This window comes from Lissotriton helveticus, chromosome 12 (genome assembly GCF_964261635.1).
Source record: "Lissotriton helveticus chromosome 12, aLisHel1.1, whole genome shotgun sequence".
Classification (NCBI taxonomy): domain Eukaryota; kingdom Metazoa; phylum Chordata; class Amphibia; order Caudata; family Salamandridae; genus Lissotriton; species Lissotriton helveticus.
Window position 1 is genome coordinate 334,539,677 of NC_136073.1, and position 16,795 is coordinate 334,556,471.

Below are 16,795 nucleotides of genomic sequence, written 5' to 3' on the forward strand. Positions count from 1 at the left end.
CACAATTCGCATTGCCCTTATATAGGCATAAGATCCCAGTCCTTATTTAGGCATTAGCCATGCTATTCAACTACAGGCACGGTCACCTACATCCGTCCACCCCCAACGTCACAACGAGTTCTTAGAAACCAGACCCTTAAGCTGTTGGGAGTTTCCCTAGCCCAGGATTATTGATTTCTTCAAGAACTCATTTATTATGCATGAACCGCTATACCCTAAGGGTTCTTTCATGACGTCTTCCTCTGCCCGACTTTACGTCAATGTAAAAATTCCTAAGCACCTTCCAGGTATAAATATACCTTCCCTTACCATGGCAAACCACGGCTCAGCTGCACAGCTAAATACGACTCGTCACGGCAAGTAAGAGGAGACCTCGACTTAGAGGAGCCTGTGTCCCAGCCAGACGCAATGACAAGACGCTGTGATCCCTGCTCGCAGAGAATCCAGCTTCCAGTGTTCTGACTCCCTTTGCGGGGTGTTAGAGTTCGAGACCCAGAAAGAGATTCCAACCTCTCTCATTCCCAAGGTATGGAGCTGACTAGAACCTAGAGGGACTCTTAGCATACAAATTTAGCATACACACTATAGCTTACCATACTATAGAATTTAACACCTACTTCGTACGTTGTACTACACTTAGGTTAGTTACACTGGGGTAGAACTAGTTAGAGAATGCATCGTATGAGAACTTGCATTTTTTGCCTATGTTATTTATGTATAGGTATATGAATATGTGTTATAGCTAAAAGACAATGCAATTGCAGTATTATTTCTTTCTTGTGCTCACGCTGTACATAATATATCTCCCATACTGTCTTATGATTGTAACAGCACATATCTCTTATACGAGAAATAAGACTGTTCAATAAATCCTTTTTATTGAAATGCCTGTCTACTCTTTCTGTGTAACCCTACAGAAACTAAGCATGCACGATTAGCTGAGTGAAACTGTTATCTATTGTTTCCACGATTCCAAGAGTATTCTAAAGGGAAACAAAGTTGTCATGTTTATGCAGTTGCCAGAAACTACTCCCTTCTTGTTTACAAGGAGTTTCTAGTGGCCTCTGAGTTAGCTGGCACACAAAGTAATTAAGTTTAATATACTCAATAGGACCATACTGACCTCAGGCTATGCTAAAACTATAGTGTATATTATTCCAATGCGCAGAGCTTATTAGGGAAATAGGAACTACACTACAGCATTCTGGCTGATGATCAGCCTTGACCATGCGCCCAATGGGAACAGTCCAGCCCGTGCTGCCAGGCCAGGTCCTCCCTGGACTGGAAACAAGCATCCTAGCATCCTAGAACCGGTCCTAGGATGCTTGTTTCCATTCCGGGGAGAACCTGGCCTGGCAGTTCGGGCTGGACTGTTCCCATTGGGCGCAGGGTCAAGACTGATTTGCATATGGCTGGGTCCAAACTGGAACGGCATGGTGAGTAAAAATACGATGGATTAAGGCCCAGATCTCTGTACTTGGGTGAATGTATGACATTGTTCTGCATTCTGTGCATCAATTGTTCTTTTTGCATTTGTCACCCCAAGTGGGACGGATGGGTCCTGTGCTCTCCATGCCACTGGAGTCAAGCTATCCTGGCTGATAAGGGCTGAAAGCCTGAAACTGGTCCTAGGATGCTTGTTTCCAGTCCAGGGAGGACCAGGCCTGGCAGTTCGGGATGGACTGTTCCCATTGGTCGCAGACTCAAAACTCATTTGCATATGCCTGGGCCAAACCGGAATGGCAAAGTGAGCAAAAAACAATGGATTTAGGCGCAGATCTATGTACTGGGGTGAATGTATGACATTGTTCTGCATTCAGTCCATCAATTGTTCTTTTTGCATTTGTCACCCCAAAACGGACGGGCATGCCCAGAAGTGGGTCCCGTGCTCTCCATGCCACTGAAGTCAAGCTATCCTAGCTGATTAGAACTGAAAGCCCGAAACCGGTCCTAGGATTTTTGTTTTCAATTCAGGGAGGACCTGGCCTGGATGCACGGGCTGGACTGTTCCCATTGGGTGCAGGGTCAAGACTGATTTGCATATGGCTGGGTCCAAACTGGAATGGCATGGTGAGCAAAAAAAACTATGGATTTGGACCCAGATCTCTGTACTGTGGTAAATGTATGACATTGTTCTGCATTCTGTCCATCAATTGTTCTTTTTGCATTTGTCACCCCGAGTGGGACGGGTATGCCTAGACGTGGGTCCCGTGATCTCCATGCCACTGGAGTCAAGCTATCTTGGCTGATGAGGGCTGAAAGCCCAAAACCAGTCCTAGGATACTTGTTTCCAGTCCAGGGAGGACCTGGCCTGGCAGCACGGGCTGGACTGTTCCCATTGGGCGCATGGTCAAGGCTGATTTGCATATGGCTGGATCCAAACTGGAATCGCATGATGAGCAAAAAAACTATAGATTTAGGCCCAGATCTCTGTACTGGGGTGAATGTATGACATTGTTCTGCATTCATGTTTAGCATTTAGTACAATCGTTCATTCGAAAATGGAGTGGGTGTTGTATTCCACTTTAGGTGTCCGTATATAGGTTTTCCTGATACATGTCCTTATATAGGCACAATTCGCATTGCCCTTATATAGGCATAAGATCCCAGTCCTTATTTAGGCATTAGCCATGCTATTCAACTACAGGCACGGTCACCTACATCCGTCCACCCCCAACGTCACAACGAGTTCTTAGAAACCAGACCCTTAAGCTGTTGGGAGTTTCCCTAGCCCAGGATTATTGATTTCTTCAAGAACTCATTTATTATGCATGAACCGCTATACCCTAAGGGTTCATTCATGACGTCTTCCTCTGCCCGACTTTACGTCAATGTAAAAATTCCTAAGCACCTTCCAGGTATAAATATACCTTCCATTACCATGGCAAACCACGGCTCAGCTGCACAGCTCAATACGACTCGTCACGGCAAGTAAGAGGAGACCTCGACTTAGAGGAGCCTGTGTCCCAGCCAGATGCAATGACAAGACGCTGTGATCCCTGCTCGCAGAGAATCCAGCTTCCAGTGTTCTGACTCCCTTTGCGGGGTGTTAGAGTTCGAGACCCAGAAAGAGATTCCAACCTCTCTCATTCCCACGGTATGGAGCTGACTAGAACCTAGAGGGACTCTTAGCATACAAATTTAGCATACACACTATAGCTTACCATACTATAGAATTTAATACCTACTTCTTACGTTGTACTACACTTAGGTTAGTTACACTGGGGTAGAACTAGTTAGAGAATGCATCGTATGAGTACTTGCATTTTTTGCCTATGTTATTTATGTATATGTATATGAATATGTGTTATAGCTAAAAGACAATGCAATTGCAGTATTATTTCTTTCTTGTGCTCACGCTGTACATAATATATCTCCCATACTGTGTTATGATTGTAACAGCACATATCTCTTATACGAGAAATAAGACTGTTCAATAAATCCTTTTTATTGAAATGCCTGTCTACTCTTTCTGTGTAACCCTACAGAAACTAAGCATGCACGATTAGCTGAGTGAAACTGTTATCTATTGTTTCCACGATTCCAAGAGTGTTCTAAGGGGAAACAAAGTTGTCATGTTTATGCAGTTGCCAGAAACTACTCCCTTCTTGTTTACAAGGAGTTTCTAGTGGCCTCTGAGTTAGCTGGCACACAAAGTAATTAAGTTTAATATACTCAATAGGGCCATACTGACCTCAGGCTATGCTAAAACTATAGTGTATATTATTCCAATGCGCAGAGCTTATTAGGGAAATAGGAACTACACTACAGCATTCTGGCTGATGAGGGCTGAAAGCCCAAAACCGGTCCTTGGATGCTTGTTTCCAGTCCAGGAAAAACCTGGCCTGGCAGTTCGGGCTGGACTGTTCCCATTGGGCGCAGGGTCAAGACTGATTTGCATATGGCTGGGTCCAAACTGGAACGGCATGGTGAGCAAAAAAACAATGGATTTAAGCCCAGCTATCTGTTCTGGTGTGAATTATTGACATTGTTCTTCATTCTGTCCATCAATTATTCTTTTTGCATTAGCAAAGCCTGCAAATCAATGGAATCCAGTGAACCTCATCCCGGCATGTCAATGACAGTCAACACTGATATCAACTGCTGTGAGAATGCAATCCATGGTATAAAACCAGTGAGGATAACAAACGTTGCTTCATACTGATGGTATGTATCGTCCAAGCCAGAGAGGCCCACAGATCCTCCGGGCAAGATCTCACTGGCCATGTCCCAAACGACTGGTGACTTTCAGCACAATAGGCAGACTGTGTTTATGAATCAAAGTGCCAAAGTGGCAGAGCAAAACATAGGCATCAATCCTTTTGGTTTGTCTGTTTGGAAGATTGCTTGGAAAGTAGCTAGCGTTCACCTAACTAGTTGAGGCATGTACAATAAGACTTTCTGGAGAGGGGTGCCTGGTGAGAAAATCCAGATTACCAGCCACAGGTCTTTGACATATGACAACCTGCCGGCTAACAGGCAGACAAGAACATGGTTTCAGCCATATAGCCATCGTAGTATCAGTGAGTGCATCATTAAATAAGAGCAAGGGTTCCACTGTTACTGGCCCAGGCTGTAGAATTTCTATCAAAGAATTTGTTTTTGTCTTAACAAGGAGTAGCTATAATTGTAGCACATATGTGACATAGGCTTGCCTCGGAACCACTACTGCAAACTAGGCATGTTGCGCGTGCTGCATCGCCAAATGCGAGGCAGCACCCGCAACAAAATTCATTTTATTGACCTAATTGTCAACTTACCTGCATTCATCCATATTCCGGTGTTTACTACTCCCTACCCTGCCCCTCCCCGCCCCATGTCACCACCCGGTAGCACTCCCAACAGGTGCCCTACTGATCACACTACAAATTCAAAACCGAATGGGCAAACAAATTCACGTTAAGTGGCGGTGCGTCATGAGAAAATATTGTAGGTCTATAAGAAGTGCTTTCAGAACATGATGCTTAAAATGTGTGCAGTGTTTGACACTCACCATACAAAATATATGTCCCCAGTGGTTTGAGGAGACTGAGGCCTTTTCCTGTATGTTCTCCACATAAACAATCCAGAACGATATCTACTCCATCAGGCGTTATTCTGAAATGTATAAAAATAAACAGTTTCACTCAGCATGTAACGTCACACAGCTTTTTTCTGTTCTGCCTTTCTATTCATAAAGAAAGACAATGTAAAATGCATCAATGTGTGTGATGCTTTGCTTGCAAAACTATTTGAAAAAGTATTTAAGTACATACATGTAAGGATTAACAGAACAGCACATTACAAAGACTGGTGTGTTTCTTGAGTTTTAAATACCGTGAAGCCGAAGGTAACAGAGCACTTTATTTGAGCACCAGCACCAGTTGAATTACAGATGGACTCTTTTATGTTGTGAGGCACAGGGAAATTAAGTAATTTACCCACAATCACAGGATGTTGGGCGTTGCTGCCGAGAATTGAAACTGGTTCCCCAGCTTCATGGTCGACCGCTCTAGCCACTAGGCCACATAATTAAATAACAGATGTACTGTAGTGACAAAACATAAACCAAGAAAAGTGGCAGACAATTGTTAATCATTACCACATAGTCCCCTACTCAAGTTGATGGTCTAAATGTTAGAATTTCTTATATTGATGAGGTTAGTGAAGTCTCCAGCTGATTTAATTTCCACCTGAAACACATAGCAACTAGTGCCAGTGCATTTATGCACTAATATTTATAATTTACATAGATTGAATTGGCATTTTCACCACCACAAATGCAAAAAACATACTTTCCTCACCGATCAAGGCATAAGTTATGCTTTGCCCCAGTCATGTTTCAAATGTCAGTGCAAAACTGCACAGCAATATTGTAAGCTACAAAATAACAAAATATTGCTGGATTATACCTCTACAAGTGGAACCTATGCTGTGTGGCTCTTTAAGTACATTATATTTTTCAGAAAATGGTTCTGGTTTCATCGATTGCTTTGCTTATGCTGTCAGGAATCTACTTTCAGATGCATTCACATCTCAAGCGATTCTGAGCATAGTTAAAGATCAAGGCATTGTAAAGAAATGATGACGTAAATTAACCTGCTATAATCATAGTGGAGAATGTGGAGAACAGGAAAGTGGTAACTCAAGTACAAATGTACAGATCACGGATATAATATCACTCCATACAATATTGAATCAGATAAATATCAGAAATTAAATATCGATCACAAAAATATCGACTTCCTATTCTTCACTAGTTCAAACAAAAAGATTATTTGGACCAATTAGTCCTTAAACACATAAAATCTCCATGTATACAATCTTATATAACAAATCCAATGCGGCACATCTCTCCTGCGCCCGACTGTCGCACTGCGATTAAGGAAATCATTCCTTTGTGAAACTCTTGCTCCATAATTACGTCATTGTTATCTGTTTATCAATATCAATCCAACATCTTAACTCGTACATCTTCCTTAATTACACCACTACTGAGACAGCATGTTTTCATTTTGAATTCTTTATTCATCATTTTCAAATACCAAACGTTGCCAATCCAGGCTTTAACGGAGGCATGTGAGGACAAACATGTTTCAACAGTGGTTTTATGACATCAGCGTACTCCCAATGCATTTCGAATTATTAAAATTCTTCGTCAGGGGTTTAACTGAAAATAAAATAAAGACACAATTGAGCTGGCTACTCGACCGTTATTAGTTTGCTCGAACTGATTACTCTAACTCTACCCTCAACCAAACAGAAAAAAACGATATTTACACTGACACATGACACTCCCTCCGTGTTCAAACCCTACCATCTCCCAAAGTGTCAATCACCATTGTACTCGATATGTGCAACAAATCGCAACTCCCTCCCAGCTACACAGTTCCTTTTTGGATGTTTCCATTATTTCTGACATATGTCTTTACATTTTGCTTGACTTAAAAGGGTGCATTTAATTTGGAGGGAGCATGTTTTCTTTGATTGTGATGTGGGGTACCATGGGAGATGAAGTTTATTGGCATTGTTCACAAAAAGGAGGGGCGGAGTGGTTCACAGTTTGATTGCCCACAGGTGTGAGATTTTCTCTTTTTAAAAACGGCACGAGTGCGAGGGAAAAATATCAAGAGTACTTGTCATGAGGAAGTAAAGTGAGGTTATGCTTCCGGTTGCGGCGCAGTGAAGGTAACTTTGGGAGAAGGGTGTCCACCAGGGGGCGGAAAAAGCATTAATAAGGACTGATTGCTCCTGCACGTAATCCCCGCCTCTTTTGCACAACAGCCTGTGAACAAGAAGCAAGTTAGCTTCGAAACGTGTCAGGCATTTGTAATGGATTTTGAAGCATGCTGACCTGCTGTAATAAAGGACTCTTCGAAAATCAAAAGGAGCCCGACCTGTTATTGAGTGCATTCCAAACAGCTGGCACAGTTTTTTCCTGAAGTATTACGGCCTGCCAAGGGTCGTGGAATGCACCATCACAGAAACAGTTGTGAGCTGCCTTGGGATACCGGAATCTAACCATTGGCAGAATAACAGGGAAAGAGCTGAACGAGGTCCGCTTGTCTCCCACATGAAATGGATGCAAAAAGGCAGACTTCACCAAAGAAAGCAATACACGAGCAGGAACTCGAAGTCCCAGAAGGCTTTTCCTTAATGCACCAGAGCAAGCCCACCAGGGGGCGGAAAAAGCATTAATAAGGACTGATTGCTCCTGCACGTAATCCCCGCCTCTTTTGCACAACAGCCTGTGAACAAGAAGCAAGTTAGCTTTGAAACGCGTCAGGCATTTGTAATGGATTTTGAAGCATGCTGACCTGCTGTAGTAAAGGACTCTTCGAAAATTAAAAGGAGCCCGACCTGTTATTGAGTGCATTCCAAGCAGCTGGCACAGTTTTTTCCTGAAGTATTACGGCCTGCCAAGGGTCGTGGAATGCACCATCACAGAAACAGTTGTGAGCTGCCTTGGGATACCGGAATCTAACAATTGGCAGAATAACAGGGAAAGAGCTGAACGAGGTCCGCTTGTCTCCCAAATGAAATGGATGCAAAAAGGCAGACTTCACCAAAGAAAGCAATACACGAGCAGGAACTCGAAGTCCCAGAAGGCTTTTCCTTAATGCACCAGAGCAAGCCCACCAGGGGGCGGAAAAAGCATTAATAAGGACTGATTGCTCCTGCATGTAATCCCCGCCTATTTTGCACAACAGCCTGTGAACAAGAAGCAAGTTAGCTTCGAAACGCGTCAGGCATTTGTAATGGATTTTGAAGCATGCTGACCTGCTGTAATAAAGGACTCTTCGAAAATCAAAAGGAGCCCGACCTGTTATTGAGTGCATTACAAGCAGCTGGCACAGTTTTTTTCCTGAAGTATTACGGCCTGCCAAGGGTCGTGGAATGCACCATCACAGAAACAGTTGTGAGCTTCCTTGGGATACCGGAATCTAACAATTGGCAGAATAACAGGGAAAGAGCTGAACGAGGTCCGCTTGTCTCCCAAATGAAATGGATGCAAAAAGGCAGACTTCACCAAAGAAAGCAATACACAAGCAGGAACTCGAAGTCCCAGAAGGCTTTTCCCTAATGCACCAGAGCAAGCCCACCAGGGGGCGGAAAAAGCATTAATAAGGACTGATTGCTCCTGCACGTAATCCCCGCCTCTTTTGCACAACAGCCTGTGAACAGGAAGCAAGTTAGCTTCGAAACGCGTCCGGCATTTGTAATGGATTTTGAAGCATGCTGACCTGCTGTAATAAAGGACTCTTCGAAAATCAAAAGCAGTCCGACCTGTTAATGAGTGCATTCCAATCAGCTGGCACAGTTTTTTCCTGATATATCATCAAACCATTACAGAAAAAATATATACATTTCAATAACTACCTAACCAAGTAAGTAAAAGTTACTTCTAAACTAAAATGTAATTGCTATTACACATACAAACATTTAATAACAAATAATTAATAAAATACTATCCAACTTTTGTCTTTTTACAAAGTCTTCCTAAATGAAAAACTCACACCTAGACACAGCGATAAACTGCCTAAAAATAACAAGTATCCAAAACCATCGAAAAGATATAGGAAAGTAAGTGTAGATAAAGTAATACAAAAATATAAACTCACCCAAATAGTGAGCAAAAATAAACCTAACTACCCCAACGTCTACAAACTAATGACAAATTAACATTTAAAGTGAGACTTACATTTCTTTCCACCAGAAAAGAAAGCACCTACTCCAAATTATGACACCCCCAATGGAAAAGCTGTAATATTGTGTGAAACATCTATAAACAACATACATGTAAGTAAGACAAATAGAAGTGATTGCATAACTTTAAATGGAAATAATAAATATACAACCATTACAATATTTTATATATTTATAGTACTACACTGCTTTCAGATACAATGACAGAAACTGCAAAGTATATCGCTTTGCAGAAAGGAAAGCAGTTTCTAAATCACATAGGATAAACCTACAGCCAAAAACTGCATCAACTTTTAATTGGAAATGTTCTAAGTATTATTCTAATGCATGGTAAGGGAGGATAACTACAAAAGATGATGCTGCAATTCATATAAGAGAGCACAGCCACCCCCAAAATGTAACAGAAATAAAAGTAAGACGCATATTGCAGGATATGAGAGAGGCAAGAAGTAGCTCCCCGGAACCGATAAGCAAAATCCTTAAAGATATACTTCCCAAAGTCCCTGAACACATAGCCTAGACATACACATTCCTGAACACTTAACAATAACACATTTCCTTTTACATGACAACCTTAATAATGAAAAACGAATTGTAATATTCTGCACAGCAGATAACGCACTAAAACTAAGACAATGTGAAACATAGATAATGCATAGGACCTTCAAAATGTGTTCTAAACCATTTCACCCAGATATACACCATACATGGTGGTATATCAAAACACAAATATCCCTTTTATATATGCTCTACTACCAAATAAATAAAGAAGCATTTCCTAAGAGCACCTAAACCATATAAAACACAAACCAAATAATTGCTATCCCCAAAAATAATCAAAGATTTTGAGACAGCCATGATTCAAACCATTCTAAAAATTGTACCCTCAAACAGCCAAATAAGGCTGTTACTATAATTTCAATCAAAGTATTTGGAGGCACCTCCAAAAATCTGCAATAAGTGTAGAATATTCTACATATAGCCAATTTTCCTATGAAACCATAAAAAAAAAATCTTTATTTAGATATAGAACATATATCTTTAAAAGAAGATAACAATGAACACATTGAGTATCAACTGTTAAAAGTGAAGCAAAAAAAAAAAAAAAGAAACAACCAAAGCAACAGTCAATTAACCATCAAGTAGGGGTTGTCTAGAAACCTCCTTGTTCCAAAGTATTTTAAAAGAAAAATTAAGAATACAAGGTGGTAATCATAAAAACAGGAGATGATTATAAAACATATTACACATTCGAACTCTTCTCTTCCGCGTTGTTATGTTGCCCTTGTTGTCAATAAAATATACATATAAAAAGACAACCACCATTCCTGGGCCTACTAATCTTAACATTTCATCCTCCCTTATCTAGGAATTTAATATAAAATGTATTGAATGGTTAAAAAGAAAAAAAAAAGAAAAAAAAGGGGGTAAAGAGGACGCGTTTAACCAAGCCTCTTAAAGTTACGGTATACGTGCTGGATAAAATTGGTGAATTTTATATTTAAGGCAGTATTTTCGGGATTCAGGGCTGCCATGATGGCTTGCCTACAAGACCTGACACCAAGCCTATTCCATTCGGCTTTAAGTTTACACCTACGCTCAGAATTAAAGGCTGGGCAACGGCAGACCACATGCAATAGGGTTTCGACTGTATTGCCGCACCCTCTGCAGGTTAAGTCATCCCCCATGCGTCGCCAGGCAGGTAAATCTTGCAGAAATCGCCAGTCCCCCAGTCTAATAGCGATAAGGCCACGTTTTAAGTGCAATGAGTATGTACAGGCCAGATAGGAGGCGGGGGCTAGCCGTCTGTATGAGTTTACAAGAGCCCAAGCGTGTCTGCGTTTCGAGAAGTGGGCTTTATCCATTATAAGTGAACTCATTCTTACGCATTTTTTAATCCCGTTTTTGAATGCTATCCGGCTGGGGTTAAGGGCCCATAACTCGCCCGCTGACATTTGCTGGATTGCATCATTAAGAAGGCGACCAAACGTTCCTCCTGGATTTTTCTGGGTGATTTCATACCAGACTAAAGATTCTAATGTGCCTTGTTCCGCCTGCCTTAGTTTGTGACAGAGGTTCAGATATGCCCCAATGTTGGAGGCATCATAGTTTAATAACCCCAACTCCAGTCTTATCTGTGCAGCAGATGCAGACTTTGGCAGCTGGAGAACCTTTTTATAAATTTTTGTTGTATGCTGATTCAGAACGGAGTTCATTTTTCCCCTGAATATCTCTATGCCGTATGATAGTGTAGGGCCAATTTTTGCCCTCATTACTTCTAAGAGGGGCGATAGGGTAGGGCCTGAAAGTTTTTTTGAAAGCTTACCTAGAGACACCGCAAGGGTCATGGCTTTAACTGCAATCTCATTACGCTGTTTTATAAGATTGTACTTTGAATCCAAGTGGACACCTAGGTATTTATACGACTGACCCGTGACGAGGCTTATCTTGTTAAATGACCACCTGCCCCCAACGTGTCGTTTTTTACCAAAGGGGACCACTTGCGTTTTCTTCAAGTTGACCTCTAGTTGGTTTGTAGTTGTGTAGCTATGCAGTTTGTCTAGGAGCCTTTGTAGCCCAACCCTTGTGAGGCTAAAGAGAACCAGGTCGTCGGCATACAAAAGATTACTTAGCGCCGAGCCTCCCACCTTTGGAGGATGGCTGTTCGTGTCGTCCAAAGTCGCCGACAGGTCTGCTATAAACAGGTTAAAGAGAAGGGGGCCAGCACACATCCCTGCTTGACACCTCTAGTTGTCATAATTTTTCGCGAGAGATGTGTGCCAGACCCCAACTTCACCCGAACCCAGGTACGGGAATGTAGTTGGATGATTGCCTCTAGTAATTTCTCTGGGATCCCCCACTTCCTTAGTTTTACCCATAATGCCGCCCTGGGGACTCTGTCGAAAGCTGCTTTGAAGCCGACAAAGCAGCAGAACACAGACCTTGAAGTTAAGAGTGCTTTATCGACAATAGTTGATACTGCTAGCAAATTTGTCCTGGTCCCTGAGTTGGCAACAAACCCTGTTTGGTTCATCAGCATCAGACTGTGATCCTTTACCCAGAGCCGTAGGTCCTCCAAAAGGAGGCCTGCGTAATGCTTGGCCTCAATATCCAAAAGTGCAATCAGTCTGTAGTTGTTCGGCGAGGCACGTGATCCTGATTTATAAATCGGGTGAATTTTGAAACCAGAAAAAGTTAGCACTAGCCTACATTCCTGTCACAAAAGTTGCCAACCACTACAATTTACTAATAGAAACCACTTTCTACCAACAAAATAGAAGCAAACGTAGCCCCATAATGGACTATTTCGAAGACACTTGGTTTGGCAGACTGCATCACTCAGAATATACTGTTTTGTACCTGCAGATCTTTGTCTTTAGTCACGTAATCAAAAAATGAATAATCCACCAAAAATGGAAAAATATTGTCCAAACATCCCCCCAAAAATGCGAAAATGAAACAAATCCAATACAAATCTATTGAAGAAATCCAAAATAAGTAGGAACCATAATAAACTCAAAGAAGTGTTTTAAATAAATAAAGACTCCAATAAAGCAAAAAAAGTAAATCAAATTAAAAAGCTATGGTTTATGATACACCAAAAAGGATTTCCCTAGAAAAAAAAGTAAGGTCCCAATACAAATAGGACACATTTGTAGACAAAAACATGCAAAGTAAATAAAAACCCACCAGCAAAACACATTACAGTCCCACAAATACATATACATAACAGTTAATCATCAAAATATAACTAACATAACTTCAGTGAACATAACAAAGCAACACATTACTAAAATAGTGTAGAAAAATACAAAACTTCAAACAAAAGGCCCCCAAATTTTTTTTTAAAAACCCGGTCTGTTTTTTTTTCAAATTACCCCCCGAGGGGACTAAATCGCGGGGGCATAGTGATAAAGAAGTGTGGGGGTCCCCAATCCCCTCACACTGCCCCGGGGACCGCCGCCCCCCAGGACAAAGCAACGCAGCCCCCTGGTGCATACTGGAGGCTCCTGGTGGGCTAGTTGGCCCCCAGGGACCCCCAGTATGCAAGGGGAATTAGTTCCCCCTCTGCAAACGCGCCAGGGGGCTGCATTGCAGAGAGGTGTAAAAAGGGGCATAGCCTCATTACACCTCTCTGCAATGCAGCCCCCTGGCGCATACTGGAGGTTCCAGGTGGGCTAGTTGGCCCCCAGGGACTCCCAGTATGCAAGGGGAATTAGTTACCCCTCTGCAAACACACTGAAGGAATAGGCTATTTAAGGCCCAGCGGTGCCAGGGAACAACACCTAAAACCTTCGTGGGATACCTGTTCTGGCGCACTAACGACAGAGACACGGGAGACTTCCTTCGGCGTCAAAGATCAGCATTTATTACTGCAGGGAGGCAAAAGTCACAAGAAGTACAACAGAGTGTAGGTTCTGAGAGTCTGCTTCCAATTGCATATGTGAGTCGCTCTCTTTTATACAAGATTTTGCCATTGCACAACATGTGAACAAAAGGTTACAACCCAGTTCCCACAATAAACTTCAAAAGGGTCGCTTTCATGTTTTCAGAACCCCGGAACATAATCACAGTAACATTACCGGTTCCCAACTGTAAAAGCACATCTTCCCACCGTTAGGCACATTCCACTTGAGTTGTAAATGAGCAAGAGAAAAGAGACAAGAACAGCTGCTAGGAAGTCAGACACACGTAGAGAAAAGAGTGTGGGGGTAATATCGGAAGCATGATCATAGGATCAAAGAGCTTGATCCCAGCACATGCACGGCTGAAACAATAGACCGGCACGGCAAGATTACCCTCAAGCTGAGCCATTTGCCTCTGCAGTGTCATTCCTCCGGTCATAAAGACGCACGAAAGGAATATGCGTCTTCCGTAAGACTTGGGAACTAAAGGGTCACGATGCGGACAGTTGCCTGTTCGCTGACTACGTGAGGGCAAGAAACAAAATGGATGCCGTATCTAAAATGGAACCCAAGGGTTCAGATGAAGAAACACGTAAATTAGGCGAACCCCGTCAAGTAGTGTAGCGAAAACGCGTACACTTGCTGAACACGTCATTTACGGTTCATAGATACCTTACTTGCCCATATTCGTTCATGCCCAAAACGTCGTAACGATTTTTACGGAACCTCAGACGCTCCTTTTGCCCTCATGTAGGCAAGAACTAGTCGAAGTCGGAGTCGACCTCGATATTCATCAGATCATTCAGATGTTGTTGGAACATACTTCTATCCATCAATGTCTCCTTGGAAACGGGTGGCCTTCTTATACACGTTGTAGCACAAAGGCCACATAAGGCAGGACCACACTGTACACAAAGACAACACGTGAACAGAAATGTCACGACAACCCCTATGATCATCAGAATCTTCCAACCCCAAGTCGCCATTAGACCCCAAAACCATCCTAGAAGCGTCCAATCTCCCTCGTCCTCGTGTATGGACTCCGAGATTTTGTGCAACTTGGAGATGGCTTGATAAACCGTTGGAGCGTTATTAGGTATGAATATGCAGCAGCTCGAATGGATGACCTTGCACACACCACCTCTATCCGCTAGAACAACGTCTAGAACCATACGGTTCTGTAACGTCATAAGCCTATCCGCTTGAAGCTCTGCTGTTAGATTACCAAGGGCGCTTGCAGTTATGTTAGCAGTTGACTCTACTACACGAGTCAACTGTCTCAGATTTCTGCTATTGACCATGGGGCCCCAAAACGGTAGAAAACCCTTGAAGAAGTCTCCAGCTTCTTGACCGGAAGTATCCTCTTTACTAATGACACCTCTCACAACTCTGGTTTTGTGATAGTCGGCAGCAACAGTGAAAGTCGGGGGCAAGAGATTTGCAATATAGCAGGTACCTGAGAAGTCATGTGGTAACCACGTATATGCTCGGTCATAACATACAAAATAGGTACCCTTGGCAGTTAGAAAGACAGGGGAAGAGAGCATCAGTAGAACGTAGGTATCCACGCAAGCACTCTTCCCAAGCTGGGCTCTTGGATTTCGGCCACGACCTTGCAGACAAAAGTGGCCTAGGTGAGGTACAATCCAGATTGGAGATGAGCTTTTAAGCTGCCTATCACCCACTGATATACTATACTCAGCCTCACTAAGGTACTTATAGGTTTGCACCTCCTCTTCTGGGATAAGTGACGTATCGAAGATATCTCTATCTAGATCGGCAATAGCTATCATTAGAGACTTGTGATACGGGCCAGGACCAAAGTTTGCTGAGCGTGGCTCTCGATGGGGGTAGGAATCTAGTGCACTACGGAACATGGTTTGGAATGCCCGAGCTGACCCCTGGGCGCTGTACGGAAGAACCAAATATGGGATACCCCTGTCCATGGTATGTGGCATTAGCCCACACACCCAACAGTTTGTAGTATTTACCACCAACTGGTGCTGATGCAAAAGTTGCACAAAGGAATTGTTTCTAAATTCCGCACGTCTGATTTGTTCATGTTGAGGGAGTAGGTGAAAAGAATGTGGAGAAACAGTAGAGACGAAATTTAGATCATGAGAAGGAGGAGTAGGTGAAATGGAAGGTAATAATAATTGAATCCCAAAATATACCCCACCCACCAGTAGCATCGAAACGGTTAGGAACAACATAAAGATCTGAAATAGAAAACATTTTGTACAAAACACTTTTGATCTTTGCGCCAACATTTTCTCTCTTTCCGACAGCTTCGAGAAGTCCATCCTCTAAAAACCGTCCGTGACGTTCTTGACGCACTTCGTTCTGAGTAGCGATTGCCAATTCCCAGGAGTTCCCAGAAATTGACAAAAGAAACCGACCTAGTGTCGATAGCTGCTAAACAGAAGGAAGTACCCGCACGGCCCTACGGCCAACCCAGATGATAGGTTAAATGAATTAGAATTCATTCAATAATAGTCTCTTAGCTGCATGAAAAGAAAAGGTAAACACAATATATAATGTCCACAATGTTCATGACAACAGTAAGGGGTACTGTAAATTCAAAAAGGGAATAAAAAAAACAGAACTCTTTTATTTGTCCTTAACGCGCGGTCGAAGAGAGTATCGACTTCTCCCGGGTTGAGTCTGATCTTCAAACAGTGGAGTGGATGGCGAAAGAGTGTTCGATTGTCCAGGCAATTGTTCAGTACTTATATTCCCCAACGTTGAAGGAAGAGAAATTGTTTGAGAGGAATCAACAGGGATGTCAGATAACACTGAAGTGTTCCCTATGGTCTGAGCTTCGCTAAATGGGACAAAGCGCTGGGGAACATCAGTTTCAGACGAGGAAAAACCTTTACGTATCCATGTGTCTGCCGGCAGAGGAAGCGGAACCTTCTTGGTGTGGGTGGCATGCACCCAGTGTTTCCGTCCCTCCAGAGCGCCCGTTCTCCCTCAATGGAGATACGATACTGTGGTATACGTGGTAATCGCACATTTGGCTTCAGCTGGATTACATAAGGTGGAACCTCAACGCCCGGGGGCTGCGTTGCAGAGAGGTGTAAAAAAGGGTGTGGCCTCATTACACCTCTCTGCAATGCAGCCCCCCGGCGCATACTGGAGGTTCCAGGTGAGCTAGTTGGCCCCCAGGGACCCCCAGTATGCAAGGGGATTTAGTTCCCCCT

At 42.8% G+C, this 16,795-nt stretch overlaps 1 protein-coding gene across 1 annotated transcript in view; it reads right to left on the minus strand.

The window, feature by feature from the left end:
- Positions 1–16,795, minus strand: part of VAT1L (vesicle amine transport 1 like) — a 1,045,598-nt gene that overhangs the window by 375,700 nt on the left and 653,103 nt on the right. Inside the window, exon 5 of the mRNA XM_078671542.1 lies at positions 4,994–5,097. Coding sequence (XP_078527668.1) covers positions 4,994–5,097 — 104 coding nt within the window. The remainder of the gene's footprint in view (positions 1–4,993; positions 5,098–16,795) is intronic.